The sequence below is a fragment of the Phocoena phocoena genome, chromosome 7 (genome assembly GCF_963924675.1).
Source record: "Phocoena phocoena chromosome 7, mPhoPho1.1, whole genome shotgun sequence".
Classification (NCBI taxonomy): domain Eukaryota; kingdom Metazoa; phylum Chordata; class Mammalia; order Artiodactyla; family Phocoenidae; genus Phocoena; species Phocoena phocoena.
In genome coordinates, this window is record NC_089225.1 from 70,437,611 (window position 1) to 70,453,037 (window position 15,427).

The window sequence follows — 15,427 nt, forward strand, 5'->3', positions numbered from 1 at the left end:
GTATCATACTGCCCTGGTACAAAAATAAATTGGTTTCCTTCCTACTAGGTTTGTTCTCAATACAAAGGTTAACATGCCACATGAAGACCACATCACAGCTCTCTGTTTCTGTAATGCAGAAAAATCTGAAAACCCCACCTTGGTTACAACAAGTAAAGATGGTCACTTCAAAGTGTGGATATTAACAGATGATTCTGATATATACAGTAAGTTACTTAAATATAATATGTCTGTATGTAGTGCACAGTTTTAAGAATTGATATATTTATCTCATGAATTGTATCCATTCTGGGAGGACATTTTCTACTTTGTTTAATACTATAGGATATTGCCCGATTTCAAAAGATCTTAGAGATTACATTTTTACATGCCTCTTCTCCCAAATCTTTACTTACTTTATGACATTCTTGATTAATCGTGTACTAGTTATTCCAGTCTGTGAGGGTACAGTAAAAAGGGCTTTTGCAGTAGTCCCTTTACTGTTCCACTAGAGGAAGATCAAGGTCTCTTGGAAGGGACGCAAATTTCAAATCAGTCAATGATTTGTAACTAAAATTTTGGAGAGGAGGTTTTTTGTTGTGTTTGTTTCTTAATCCATATTTCTTATAAATTCCGTAAAATATTATCTAGCATTTGTAGTATTTCTATGGTCTGTATTTTCACAGAAAAAGCTGTTGGCTGGACCTGTGACTTTGTGGGTAGTTATCACAAATACCAAGCAACTAACTGCTGTTTCTCCGAAGATGGCTCTTTACTAGCAGTTAGTTTTGAGGAAATAGTTACAATATGGGATTCGGACACATGGGAACTTAAATGTACATTTTGTCAACGAGCTGGGAAAATAAGGTAGGTAAATAATTGGGGGAGTATGAAGTACTAGGTTTCTTTTTTTTAAAATTCAAACAAGTCTTTCTACATAAACTTTAGTAATTAATTTATGCTTTCTCCAGAGGTATCCTGTGGGTCAGTGGTGCCAGCAGCTAACCAAAATACTGGGAAACAAAAAAATACTGGGTTTATGAACCATGTGCATTAGTTTTCATGGTTGTACTACACAATAATAGAAGATATATATAAGCCTCAGTAGATCCAAACAATGTTTATTTTCTCAGTATTTTCATAAAAGCGATGTTATGCTCAAACTTCATTGTTTGTAATAATGGCAAGAGAATGTAACAGTAGTATCTTCCATTTTATTTCCAGTAACTTGGGCATTTGAGGACAGAATGGGAAATGGCTGTTTCTAATTCCCAACATGTCTAATTCTGAATTTACTTTGTAAAACTTTCTTCAGAATTCATATTGCAGATTTTCCTCTTGAGACAAAGAAGCATAAAAAAGAGTTTTTGTTAAATAACTTGGTACATTTCACATACATTTTCTCTATATGTGTCAATTATTGTACCGTACAGCATATTAGAGAAAAGAATTGGTCATCAAATCTGTTTTCCTAAAGAAACAAAATAGCTAAATAAACCTTTACTGTTGTGCTCCTTACCCTCTTCCCTGCAGAATAATTATGAACAAAAACATACATGTCTATCTAAAAATTTGCATTGCACGAAGCTAGTACTGTGCAGGAAGTCTGCAGTCCTTTGTAACTATGTGTGCTAGAACTGACTGTTGTTAACTTCCTTGTTTTAATCTAGGCACCTTTGCTTTGGGAGATTGACTTGTTCCAAGTATCTTCTTGGTGCCACTGAAAATGGCATTCTGTGCTGTTGGAATCTGCTCAGTTGTGCATGTAAGATATTCTTTGCTATAAAGTGATGACAAAGCACACAGGAAGTGGACATTAACTAGTCTTTGGCATTTGAGGACTTCTGGATGATATCTTCATATCTTTACCCAGAGAATATATAATTTTTTACGTGGTACATTGTACCACCAAACTTTGGAGTGCTATGCCTGTAATAATAGACTTTGATTACAGTTGACCCTTGAGCAATGCGGGCATTAGGGTTGACGACCCTCTGCACAGTCAAAAATTCACTTATAACTTAGAGAGTCAGCCCTCTGTGGAGTCAGCCAACCTTGGATTGAGCAGTTACTGGTAGTACTTGCTATTTTAAAATCCACATGTATGTGGACCTTCATAGTTCAAATCCATGTTATTCAAGGGTCAGCTGTATTTATAAGCTGCCTAATTGTCATCAAATCATCTTCCATTATCCTCAGCTTTTTCCACTGTCTTCAGTGTATGACTTTGTTGCCCTCCATATTATCCATCCTCATAACAATTTGAGGAAAGTTTCTGATAGTTCATAATGCATATTAACCTGCAGTATTCCTGATAGCATTAAATTTGAATGTAGCCTATCACAATCCTCCTAACAAATGTGAACTTTGTGGCATTTTACTCATTCGAGTATATGTTTGGAGGACATTGTGGTTACTTTGTAATAATGTGTGTGATAACATTTTTTTAAATATTCTCTACAGTGATTCTGGTTAACATTTTGCCCACATTTAGCAGTAGTGGGAAAGCACCAGACAGAAGTTGCACTGCTTTAACTGTTTTTCTGCTTCTTGCCCCTCGTTTTAGCGCAGACTTCCACAGATTATGTCAGTGTGTTCTCCATGTATTATCTGGAATGGTAAAATCCCTCTTCCTAAAAATAATAGAATTGATTATCCCAATAAATATTGAGTACCTGGTTTAAATAACAAGCTTAAGAAAGCTTTTGGTAAATCTCTTCTTAGAAGTGAATCACTTTTTTTCCCCCAGTGGAGTGGAGTGCAAAATTAAATGTGAGAGTTATGGAACCTGATCCCAATTCAGAGAATATTGCTGCAATCTCTCAGTCTTCCATGGGTTCAGACTGTAAGTACAGACCATTCTTTGACAGAAGAAGTCTATTACCTAAATTTTCTTTTTAACACCTTTAATATAATTTGATTTAAACTTACCTTCAAATCAGATGTCCATTTGAAGCCATTTGCCTGACCACTGCCCTTCCTTTCTTGAGTTCCAGCTCCAGCACATCCCTCATTTTTCAACATGTCATTTGCTACTCAGCCTTCAAAATCCAAGAGACATTTTGCCTCTTTGAAGCATTCCTAAATCCCCCAAGGAGCTTTTATCATTCCTCTATGATCTTGAAGCTCTTTATACAGATCTCTGTTCTAGTGCTTAAGACAAAATACTGCCATAGTATTTTGGTGTCTGTTTTCTGCAGTTGACCCTGCTCTCAGAAACAGAAATTTTTGTTTCTGTTTTTCATCTTCAAAGCCCTCATTCCTAACCGGCTTGGCACATAGTAAGCATCAAGTAGGTATTTGTTGACTCAAAGCCTAAAATAATCATGACCTTATCAATTTATTCAATGGGGTAAGTCCCAGGATGAGTGTGGTCTGCCAATCTGAGGCTGAAACTAACCTTTGCAGGCAAAATGTTGTTGTCTGTTTGTTTTTTTTTCTCTAGTGTTTGTGTTTAGACCTAGTGAGCCAAGGCCATTGTATATTCAAAAAAATATCTCCAGAGAGGAAGTCCAGTGGGGAGTGTTTGTTCCACGAGATGTCCCTGAATCATTCACCTCAGAAGCCTACCAGTGGCTGAACAGATCGCAGTTTTACTTCCTAACAAAATCACAGGTAACCATCCACCTCAGAAAAGGCGGTCATCTCTTATGTGTGATTTTCAGTTGCTTTACTATTTGATAGTAATAGCCCAGGGCAAGTGGAATAGTTTTATTAAAGGATTACTCCTCTCCCCTCCCACTCCCCTGCCAAATCATCTTATGTGCTCTGTACAGTCAAATTACTGGTGGGAGTATATTAGCCCACACCTTTGGGGTTAAGTATTGCTTGCATTCACTCACTCCGTGACACCAAAAAAGATATGACCTAGAAGATAACTAGAATACTTTAAATTGTATTTATTAGAATGGCTCTTTTTTAATTTTAGTATTTGATTTACCATAAAGAAATCAGTGGCTTAAGTTTGACCCATCAGTTGAATTTTATTTCATTACCAATTCTTAAAAATGATCTTTGAGGACAATCTTACAACTGTCACAGCAGTTATTAAATACGTTTTCAATCTTGTATTACTTTTCTGTGAGCAGATATATTTATATCAAGATGAAAAGTCAACATCATTTTCTAACTTTACCATTTAGATTTGCACTCTACAATTTATATTTTGCATCGTTCATTGACCTCTCTTTTCAGAGTTTATTGACATTCAGTACACAGTCTCCAGAAGAGAAACTCACACCAACAAGCAAACAGGTATGTTCTAGTCACTCGTGGTGCAGATCATGCACAGTGCCTCCCTGCAAAGATAAAGTTATCTTTTAGAACTCAGCTATGAGAAGAATGTTTTACCTGCCCTAAAGTGGAATTAAAATTACATACTTAGAAACTACTTGCTCCGTTTGATGTGATAGTGCTCTTTGAAAATGTAGTCTCAATTTGTAACATCAGTAATATATGCTTGTGATTTAAAGAATCAAATAGTTCTACAAGACTTCTTGGGGAAAACTTGAACATCACCACCACTGCCGTTACCCACAAAGATACTCTCAACTCTTTGAGTTGAAGTTTTTATTTACCTCCATATCTCTAAGAAACATGTTTATATTGCTAATTCCGGATTTTTTAGATCTAGGTATTATTTGTTAACTCTGATCTATTGAAGTTTCTTTCACACCACTCCCGCCATATACATAACATACCCCGCATATTTTCTGTCGCCTAATTTTCCCAGTATAGATAAATTGGTCAGGTCACTGTTCATCCTTAAACATGTAAACACAATTCATAGCTGAGCCACATAGTAATAAACAGGTTGTTTTTCCTTTTGTGACCAACTTCTTTTCTCTGGAGTTAATGGTTGCCTTCTTTTTTCATTTGCTCAGTTTCCTATTTACTTCTCACCTAATTCACCCCTAATCTCTACCCTGTAAGTCCTCTCTCATTATTTTCAGACATATTAGGTATTCTTTCGAGTCTTGAAGAAATATTTTCAAGAGCCTCTGACCTTCTTTCTGAACTGATTGCCCTGTAAACCTGCTGCACAGTAATCATCTTAGGATCTACATTTGCTACCATTCTGGGGGTTTATTCACATCTACTGTAATAGATCCTGTAGTTTTTCTCCTTCTTTGGTCACTCCCTTGCTTTGGTAAAGCACATCCTATTGGTGCATGGGAAGTAAATTTAAGACCTTGCATGTTTGCACATGCTTTTATTCTCTCCCATTGGATTGGTTGGTTGCGTAGAGTTCTAGGTTGAAAATCATTTTGTCTTAGAACTTTGAAGATACTGTCTTATACTTTATCTGTATCCTGACTTGTTTATTTTTCTCTGAAAATTCATTGAATTCGTTTAACATTTTTTTGTTGATCATTACTGTATGTTCTAGACATTTGGGATATATCAGTGAGCAAAAGAGTCAGGTCTCTAAACTAGTGGTGTTTATAGTCTAACAGGAAGGCACAGATAATAAACATCAAGTAAGTAAAATATATAGTATTTTAGAAGGCAATAAGAATTATGGGAGGAGGAATGGTGGGAAAGGGAATGTGGAGTGCAGTTTGCCTTTTTAAATAAAGCAGTCAAAACAGGCTTTAATGAAAAGACTTTGACTTTTCCTCTGAGTTAAATGTAGAGCCCCCTTCGAGGGTTTTAATCAAAAAACTGTCTAAGGAGAAGAATTAATACTTTTGCTTTCATTTTCTCTAGAACTGCTATTATTTACTGCTGGACCTTCTAGAATGGTGCTCTCTAATATTCTTATTTTTTCTCCTGTTTTCTTCCTGTTGTCTGAGAGGTTTCCTCCTCTTTTCGTCTGATCCTCTATTTTTTTCTCTCTCTTAACATGGTTCATTTCCATTAGGTTTTTATTTCCAATATGTTTTGGAGATTTTCATCAAAGTCTGATGACTCTTGGCTGTCTGCTCTTATTTAAAAGTGAGCAAAATCGCCATTTGGAGGTTTTCTACCTAGGTGGAACTTGACCTCTGGCCTCCACTATCTGCCTGAGCTATTATGAGAAAATCTCCAAGTCATTATTTTTAGGACTTTTTCTCTTAGATTGGTCAAATTGTCCAGATAGATTTCTTCCGAATTCTTGCCTAAAAGATGTCAACCTGGCTGCCAGTGTTCTGAGAAGCACCCTCTATGGAACACAACTGCCTTCAGCTGTGAGGGCACCTCCGCCCCGCCACACACCAAGCCATCCTTTCTAAAGACACACTTTATTTCGCTCTTCAAGGAACATACTGCCAGCCCTCTGCTTGGGCTGAGGAGGAGATCTGGAAACCTGAATGCTCTCTAAATAGACCTTCAACCAGGCTAACTGGTTTCTTTCTTTTTTTTTTTAGCCTTTTACAGAGGAGGTACTGTTACTATTAGTACCAATTCTTGAGTGTTTGCGGGATTCTGCAGTATAAATGGGGATGCTTTTAGCTTTCTTCACCACCAGCTTAGAATCCTGCTTTCTCATTTCTCTACCAATTTTCTCATTTCTCATTTCTCTACCAATTTTCTCATTTCTCTACCACCATTCAAACTACTTTTCACTTTCCACATCACACAGTGTCTTTAGTACTGTGGATTTATGCTCTTTTGAAAACCCGTTTGCTTCCATTTTCGTAGGATTGGGGGCCTAAGTAGTGGTGGATGCACATTTTGTTCTGTCATCGAAGTGTCTGCTGTTAGCTTTTCATGTAGTAAATTGACTGCCCTCAGTTGCTTTACCTGTGAAATGAAAGAATCATACTAGATAATTTCTATAGTTCCTTCCATCGGACATGTTATGACTGTGATACTTTTTTTTTTTTTTTTGTGGTACGTGGGCCCCTCACTGTTGTGGCCTCTCCCGTTGCGGAGCACAGGCTCTGGACGTGCCAGCTCAGTGGCCATAGCTCACGGGCGCAGCCGCTCCGCAGCATGTGGGATCTTCCCGGACCGGGGCACGAACCCGTGTCCCCTGCATCGTCAGGCGGACTCTCAACCACTGCGCCACCAGGGAAGCCCTGTGATACTTCTTATTGCCTCAAAGGCAGTTCCTCTTCTTTAGTGAAGTAATTTATTTCCCTTTGTCTTAAATCCTTACAGCTATTAGCAGAAGAAACTCTTCCAACAACCCCATTTTATTTCATATTGGGAAAGCACAGGCAGCAACAGCAGGATGACAAGTTAAATGAAGCTTTGGAGAATGAACTGGTACAACTACCCTTAACAGAAAACATACCTGCAATTAGTGAGGTAAGTAATTATTAATTACTTATTAGTGTGAAACGTAAGTTTATTATAATATTAATAGTGTAAATTAATTGCTTATACCAATATGAAATGGGTTATACGCAATAAAGTTCCTTAAGTTCGAGTTTATTTATACAGTCAGTCTGTAACAACTAATTTTTAAATAGTCATTTATACACTGTGCAATTTTTTTTGAATTTTTGGATTTTATTTTTTTTATACAGCAGGTTCTTATTAGTTATCTATTTTATACATATTAGTATATACATGTCAATCCCAATCTCCCAGTTAATCCCACCACCACCACCACCACCCTCTGCCACGTTCCCCCCTTGGTTTCCATACCTTTGTTCTCTACACCTGTGTCTCTATTTCTGCCCTGCAAACCGGTTCATCTGTAGCATTCCTCTAGGTTCCACATACATGTGTCAATATACGATATTTGTTTTTCTCTTTCTGACTTACTTCACTCTGTATGACAGTCTCTAGGTCCATCCACATCTCTACAGGTGATCCAGTTTTGTTCCTTTTTATGGCTGAGTAATGTTCCATTGTATTTTTATACCACATCTTCTTTATCCATCCATCTGTTGATGGGCATTTAGGTTACTTCCATGACCTGGCTTTTGTAAATAGTGCTGCAGTGCACATTGGGGTGCATGTGTCTTTTTGAATTATGGTTTTCTCTGGGTATATACCCAGTAGTGGGATTGCTGGGTTATACGGTAGTTCAATGTTTAGTTTTTGAAGGAACTTCCATGCTGTTCTCCATAGTGGCTGTATCAATTTACATTCCCACCAACAGTGCAAGAGGGTTCCCTTTTCTCCACACCCTCTCCAGCATTTATTGTCTGTAGATTTTCTTATGATGCCCATTCTAACTGGTGTGAGGTGATACCTCATTGTACTTTTGATTTGCATTTCTCTAATAATTATTGATGTTGAACAGCTTTTCATGTGCTTCTTGGCCATCTGTATGTTTTCTTTGGAGAAATGTTTGTTTAGGTCTTCTGCCCATTTTTGCATTGGGTTGTTTTTTTAATATTGAGCTGAATGAGCTGTTTATATATTTTGGAGATTAATCCTTTGTCCATTGATTCGTTTGCAAATATTTTCTCCCATTCTGAGGGTTGTCTTTTTGTGTTGTTTGTAGTTTCCTTCCCTTTGCAAAAGCTTGTAAGTTTCATTAGGTCCCATTTGTTTATTTTTGGTTTCATTTCCATTACTCTAGGAGGTGGATCAAAAAAGGTCTTGCTGTGATTATGTCAAAGAGTGTTCTTCCTGTGTTTTCCTCGAAGAGTTTTATAGTGTCCGGTCTTATACTTAGGTCTCTAATCTGTTTTGAGTTTATTTTTGTGTATGGTGTTAGGGAGTGTTCTAATTTCATTCTTTTACGTGTAGCTGTCCAGTTTTCCCAGCAACACTTATTGAAGAGGCTGTCTTTTCTCCATTGTATATCCTTGCCTCCTGTGTGATAGATTAGTTGACCATGGGTGCGTGGGTTTATCTCTGGGCTTTCCTGTTCCATTGATCTATATTTCTGTTTTTGTGCCAGTACCATATTTTCTTGATTACTATAGCTTTATAGTGTAGTCTGAAGTCAGGGAGTCTTATTCCTCCAGCTCCATTATTTTTCCTTAAGACTGCTTTGGCTATTCGGGGTCTTTTGTGTCTCCATACAAATTTTCATGTATTTTGTTCTAGTTCTGTAAAAAAATGCCATTGGTAATTTGATAGGGATTGCATTGAATCTGAAGATTGCATTGGGTAGTATTGTCATTTTCACAATACTGATTCTTCCAATCCAAGAACATGGTATATCTCTCCATCTGTTTGTGTCATCTTTGATTTCTTTCATCAGTGTCTTATAGTTTTCTGAGTACAGGTCTTTTACCTCCTTAGGTAGTTTTATTCCTAAGTATTTTATTCTTTTCGTTGCAATGGTGAATGGGATTGTTTCCTTAATTTCTCTTTATGATCTTTCGTTGTTGGTGTCTAGGAATGCAAGAGATTTCTGTGCATTAATTTTGTATCCTGCAACTTTACCAGATTCATTGATTACCTCTAGTAGTCTTCTGGTGTTATCTTTAGAATTCTCTATGTATAGTATCATGTCATCTACAGACAGTGACAGTTTTACTTCTTTTCCAGTTTTGATTCCTTTTATTTCTTTTTCTTCTCTGATTGCTGTGGCTAGGACTTCCAAAACTATGTTGAATAATAGTAGCAAGAGTGGACACCTTGTTTTGTCCCTGATCTTAGAAGAAATGCTTTCAGTTTTTTACCCTTGAGAATGATGTTTGCTATGGGTTTGTCATATATGGCCTTTATTATGTTGAGGTAGGTTCCCTCTGCCCACTTTCTGGAGAGTTTTTATCATAAATGGGTGTGGAATTTTGTCAAAAGCTTTTTCTGCGTCTATTGAGATGATCATACGGTTTTTCTTCTTCAGTTTGTTAATATGGTATATCATATTGGTTGATTTGCATATATTGAAGAATCCTTGCATCCCTGGGATAAATCCCACTTGATCATGCTGTATGATCCTTTTAATGTGTTGTTGGATTCTGTTTGCTAGTATTTTGTTAAGGATTTTTGCATCTATATTCATCAGTGATATTGGTCTGTAATTTTCATTTTTTGTAGTATCTTTGGTTTTGGTATCAGGGTGATGGTGGCCTCATAGAATGAATTTGAGAGTGTTCCTTCCTCTGCAATTTTTTGGAAGAGTTTGAGAAGGATGGGTGTTAGCTCCTCTCTAAATGTGTGATAGAATTTACCTGTGAAGCCATCTGGTCCTGGACTTTTGTTTCTTGGAAGATTTTTAATCACAGTTTCAATTTCATTACTTATGATTGGTCTGTTCATATTTTCTGTTTCTTCCTGATTCAATCTTGGAAGGTTATACCTTTCTAAGAATTTGTCCATTTCTTCCAGGTTGTCCATTTTATTGGCATAGACTTGCTTGTAGTAGTCTCTTATGATGCTTTGTATTCCTGCAGTGTCTGTTGTAATTTCTCCTTTTTCATTTCTAATTTTATTGATTTGGGTCCTCTCCCTCTTTTACTTTTTCTTTCTTTCTTTTTTTTTTTTTTTTTTTTTCTGGTCAGCTTTGCTTGTGGTTCAAGAGATTCTGCAGAGGACAGTCAGTGTAGCCAGTGACAACAGTGATGCTGTGTGTGTGTATGCGAGTATAAGCATCCCTCAGAACGTGAGCTGCCATACTTCACTCTATGTTGGAATCTCGCAAGGAGTTTTTAAAAATAAGGAAAAATTTTTTTTATGAAAAAGCCTTGGCTGCACTCTAGACCAATCAAATCAGAATCCCTGGAGTGGGACCCATGAATTGGTATTTTTAAAAACCTCTTTTTCTTGATGCGTCTGGCTAAAGGTTTATCAATTTTATCTTCTCAAAGAACCAGCTTTTAGTTTTATTGATCTCTGCTATTGTTTTCTTTGTTTCTATTTCATTTATTTCTGCTCTGATCTTTATGATTTATTAGCTTCTACTAACTTTGCGTTTTGTTTGTTCTTCTTTCTCTAGTTCCTTTAGGTGTAAGGTTAGATTGTTTATTTGAGATTTTTCTTGTTTCTTGAGGTAGGATTGTATTGCTATAAACTTCCCTCTTAGATCTGCTTTTGCTGCATCCCATAGGTTTTGGATTGTCATGTTTTCATTGTCATTTGTCTCCAGGTATTTTTTAATTTCCTCTTTGATTTCTTCAGTGTTCTCTTGGTAACGTATTGTTTAGCCTCCATGTGTTTGCGTTTTTTACGTCTTTTTGCCTGTAATTGAGTTCTAATCTCATAGCGTTGTGGTCAGAAAAGATGCTTGATATGATTTCAGTTTTCTTAAATTTACTGGGGCTTGATTTGTGACCCAAGATGTAATCTATCCTGGAGAATGTTCCATGTGCACTTGAGAAGAAGGTGTAATCTGCTGTTTTTGGATGGCATGTCTTATAAATAACAATTAAATCTCTCTGGTCTGTTGTGTCATTTAAAGCTGTGTTTCCTTATTAATTTTCTGTCTGGATGATCTGTCCATTGGTGTAAGTGAGGTGTTACGATCCGCCACTATTACTGTGTTACTGTCGATTTCCTCTTTTATAGCCGTTAGCAGTTGCCTTATGTATTGAGGTGCTCCTATGTTGGGTGCATATATAATTGTTATATCTTCTTCTTGGATTGATCCCTTGATCATTATGTTGTATCCTTCTTTGTCTCTTGTAACATTCTTTATTTTAAAGTCTATTTTATCTGATGAGTATTGCTACTCCAGCTTTCTTGTGATTTCCATTTGCATGGAATATCATTTTCCAACCCCTTCACTTTCACTCTGTATGTGTCCCTAGGTCTGAAGTGGGTCTCTTGTAGACAGCATATATATGGGTCTTGTTTTTGTATCCATTCAGCAAGCCTGTGTCTTTTGGTCAGAGCATTTAATCCATTCACATTTAAGGTAATACCAATATGTATGTTCCTGTGACCATTTTCTTAATTGTTACAGGTTTGTTTCTGTAGGTCCTTTTCTTCCCTTGTGTTTCCCACTTAGAGAAGTTCCTTTAGCATTTGTTGTAGAGCTGGTTTGGTGGTGCTGAATTCTCTTAGCTTTTGCTTTTCTGTAAAACTTTTGATTTCTCCATCGAATCTGAATGAGATCCTTGCTGGGTAGAGTAATCTTGGTTGTAGGTTCTTCCTTTTCATCACTTTAAATATATCATGCCACTCCCTTCTGGCTTGTAGAGTTGCTGCTGAGAAATCAGCTGTTAACCTTATGGGAGTTCCCTTGTATGTTATTTGTCGTTTTATCCTTGTTGCTTTCAATAATTTTTCTTTGTCTTTAATTTTTGTCAGTTTGATTACTATGTGTCTTAGTATGCTTCTCCTTGGGTTTATCCTGCCTGGGACTCTGCACTTCCTGGACTTGGGTGGCTGTTTCCTTTCCCATGTTAGGGAAGTTTTCAACTCTGATCTCTTCAAGTATTTTCTCGGGTCCCTTCTCTCTCTTTTCTCCTTCTGGGACCCCTATAATGTGAATGTTGTTGCGTTTAATGTTGTCCCAGAGCCCTCTTAGGCTGTCTTCATTTCTTTTCATTCTTTCTTCTTTATTCTGTTCCCTGGTAGTGAATTCCACCATTCTGTCTTCCAGGCCACTTATCCGTTCTTCTGCCTCAGTTATTCTGCTATTGATTCCTTCTAGTGTAGTTTTCATTTCAGTTATTGTATTGTTCGTCTCTGTTTGTTTGTTCTTTAATTCTTCTAGGTGTTTGCTCTTTAGTCTTTCTAGGTCTTTGCTAAACATTTCTTGCATCTTCTCGATCTTTGCCTGTATTCTTTTTCTGAGGTCCTGGATCATATTCACTATCATTAATTATATTCACCGTCATTGTTCTGAATTCTTTTTCTGGAAGGTTGCCTATCTCCACTTCATTTAGTTTTTCTGGAGTTTTGTTCCTTCATCTGGTACAAAGTCCTGTGTCTTTTAATTTTGTCTATCTTTCTGTGAATGTGGTTTTTGTTTCACAGGCTGCAGAATTGTAGTTCTTGCTTCTGCTATCTGCCCTCTGGTGGATGAGGCTATCTAAGAGGCTTGTGCAAGCTTCCTGCTGGGAGGGAATGATGGTGGGTGGAGCTGGGTGTTGCTATGGTGGGCAGAGCTTGGTAAAACTTTAATTTGCTTGTTGGTTGTTTGGCCTGAGGCGACCCAGCACTGGAGCGTACCCGGGCTCTTTGGTGGGGCTAATGGCAGACTCTGGGAGGGCTCACACCAAGGAGTACTTCCCAGAACTTCTGCTGCCAGTGTCCTTGGACCCACGGTGAGCCACAGCCACCCCCCACCTATGTAGGAGACCCTCCAACACTAGCAGATAGGCCTGGTTCAGTCTCCAGTGGGTTAGGAGACTAACCACTGGTCCTTCCCCTGGGTCCTGATGTACACACTACTTTGTGTGTGCCCTCCAAGAGTGGAGTCTCTGTTTCCCCCAGTTCTGTGGAAGTTCTGCAATCAAATCCCACTAGCCTTCAAAGTCTGATTTTCTAGGAATTCCTCCTCCTGTTGCTGGACCCCCAGGTTGGGAAGCCTGACATGGGGCTCAGAACCTTTTCCTGTGGGTGGACTTCTGTGGTATAAGTGTTCTCCAGTTTGTAGTCATCCACCCAGCAGTTACTGGATTTGATTTTATTTTGATTGCGCCCTTCCTACCATCTCATTTGCAGCTTCTCCTTTGTCTTTGGATGTGGGGTATCTTTTTTGGTGAGTTCCAGTGCCTTCCTGTCGATGACTGTTTAGCAGTTAGTTGTGATTCTGGTGTTCTCACAAGAGGGAGTGAGCACACATCTTTCTACTCCACCACGTTGAACCAATCTATTTACTGTGCAACTTTAATTCCCGAACTAAATGGCCTAAAACTTACAATTTCTGATTATTGTAGCCTGACATGGGTTTGGGGAGGGGTTATTTGCATAAAAGTAGGGAGTTCTTTTTTTAATCTATTTTTTTAATTATTAATTTTATTTATTTATTGGCTGCATTGGGTCTTCGTTGTTGCGTGCATGCTTTCTCTAGTTGCGGCAAGCGGGGGCCACTCTTTGTTGCAGTGTGCAGGCTTCTCATTGAGGTGGCTTCTCGTTTCAGAGCACAGGCTCTAGGTGCACGGGCTTCAGTAGTTGTGGCACGCGGGCTCAGTAGTTGTGGTGCCTGGGTTTAGTTGCTCTGTGGCATGTGGGATCTTCCCAGACCAGGGCTCAAACCCATGCCCCCCTGCGTTGGCAGGCAGATTCTTAACCACTGCACCACCAGGGAGCCCCAAAAGAAAAGTAGGGAGTTCTTTGGTTTGGTTTTTCTGTGGGGAGAGCCTACTGTTGATGAAAGCCTTGGCATTTCATCTTTTTAAATGAAACCCTGTTTTTCTGTTTTACTGTAGCTTCTTCACACTCCAGCCCATGTACTGCCATCTGCTTCTTTCCTGTGCTCCATGTTTGTAAATTCATTGCTGCTGTCTAAGGAGACTAAGAGGTAAGGCAGTTCATAAGATATGTTTAGATAAACAGGATGGTTTGTGTTATCCTTGATTAGAATATTCTTTCCCTGTATTTCTCTTTATTTCAGCTTTGACCTGTAGTTAAAGAATATAGGATTACTAAGCCAAATAAATTTCATTGAAACTAAATATCAGAGATCTTTCGTGGTAATGTTTTAAGGGTTTCAAAATTTCATGTTTTATAAATTTACCTGTTCTTTTATAATAATCCATAATTTTTAAAGTGTATTCAGTAACAAGAATTTTCATTTATTTTGTTCATGATTATTTTTTCATAGATACCTTAAATTGGAAAGTTATTGTTTAGGAATATTTTTTAATAGTAATTGCTGTATTTTATTCTGTTATCGTTAAAGTGCTGAAGAAATTCCTGATGATGTCAGTATGGAAGAAGAAAAAGAAAGTGTTGATTCAGATGAAGAAAATAATTTCACTGAAGAGGTCCAGGATACAAATAACACAGATTTGGGAAAAGACATTATACATCAGTTGTCAAAATCTGAAGAAAAGGAACTGAGAAAATTTAGGAAAGTAGACTACAGCTGGATAACTGCTCTTTAAGCCTTGGAGAATAGAGAGAGAGGGTTTTACACTTTGTGTTTTTTTGTTTTGTGGTTCTTTTTTTGTTTGTTTTTATTGTATGTTGCTATTCCAGAATTCTATTTTAATGTCATTTCTGTTCATAAAATGTTAAATATTAACAGGCTCTACTTTTTAAATGACTGGTAATATTAAGCTATATTTGCATCATGTTTTAGTTGCTATATACATCATCTCATTTCACTTATCAGCCCTATAGAGTAGCTAGATATTTTCTTCACAGGTGCTATAGCAGAGCTGGGACTTGAATTTTTACAGCATAAGTCCCCCTGTCTGCAATTCGGAGATAGATAGATATAAAAAGTCAAAAGGTTTTGTTGATGATGTTAAGTTCAGAATTCATTTGGTGGCCAAATATGACCTGAACTGATATGAGGTTCTCTGTAGTCTTGTTTGATCCCTCTTAGAGTATTTCTCATAGAGAAATTTAGAGAAATGATTTGATTATGGTGGTATTTCACAGACCCCACTGAGGATTTTATATAATATGACCTGCCTGAAATCTGAAAAATTCTACATTCACATCATCTGGTCACATATCTTTCGGGTAAGGTCTTATCTACTATACTTGT

At 37.5% G+C, this 15,427-nt stretch overlaps 1 protein-coding gene across 2 annotated transcripts in view; it reads left to right on the plus strand.

Moving 5' to 3' along the window:
• WDR75 (WD repeat domain 75) overlaps positions 1-15,190 on the plus strand; it is a 41,344-nt gene extending 26,154 nt beyond the window's left edge. The window contains exons 13-21 of one of the 2 annotated variants that reach the window (XM_065880564.1): positions 49-206; positions 666-846; positions 1,650-1,744; positions 2,729-2,824; positions 3,425-3,594; positions 4,174-4,233; positions 7,066-7,215; positions 14,139-14,230; positions 14,612-15,190. In XM_065880564.1, the coding sequence (XP_065736636.1) occupies positions 49-206; positions 666-846; positions 1,650-1,744; positions 2,729-2,824; positions 3,425-3,594; positions 4,174-4,233; positions 7,066-7,215; positions 14,139-14,230; positions 14,612-14,816 (1,207 nt within the window). In that variant the 3' untranslated portion in view covers positions 14,817-15,190. The remainder of the gene's footprint in view (positions 1-48; positions 207-665; positions 847-1,649; positions 1,745-2,728; positions 2,825-3,424; positions 3,595-4,173; positions 4,234-7,065; positions 7,216-14,138; positions 14,231-14,611) is intronic. The other variant, XM_065880565.1, reaches the window with a different exon arrangement.
• The last annotated feature ends 237 nt before the right edge of the window (positions 15,191-15,427 follow it).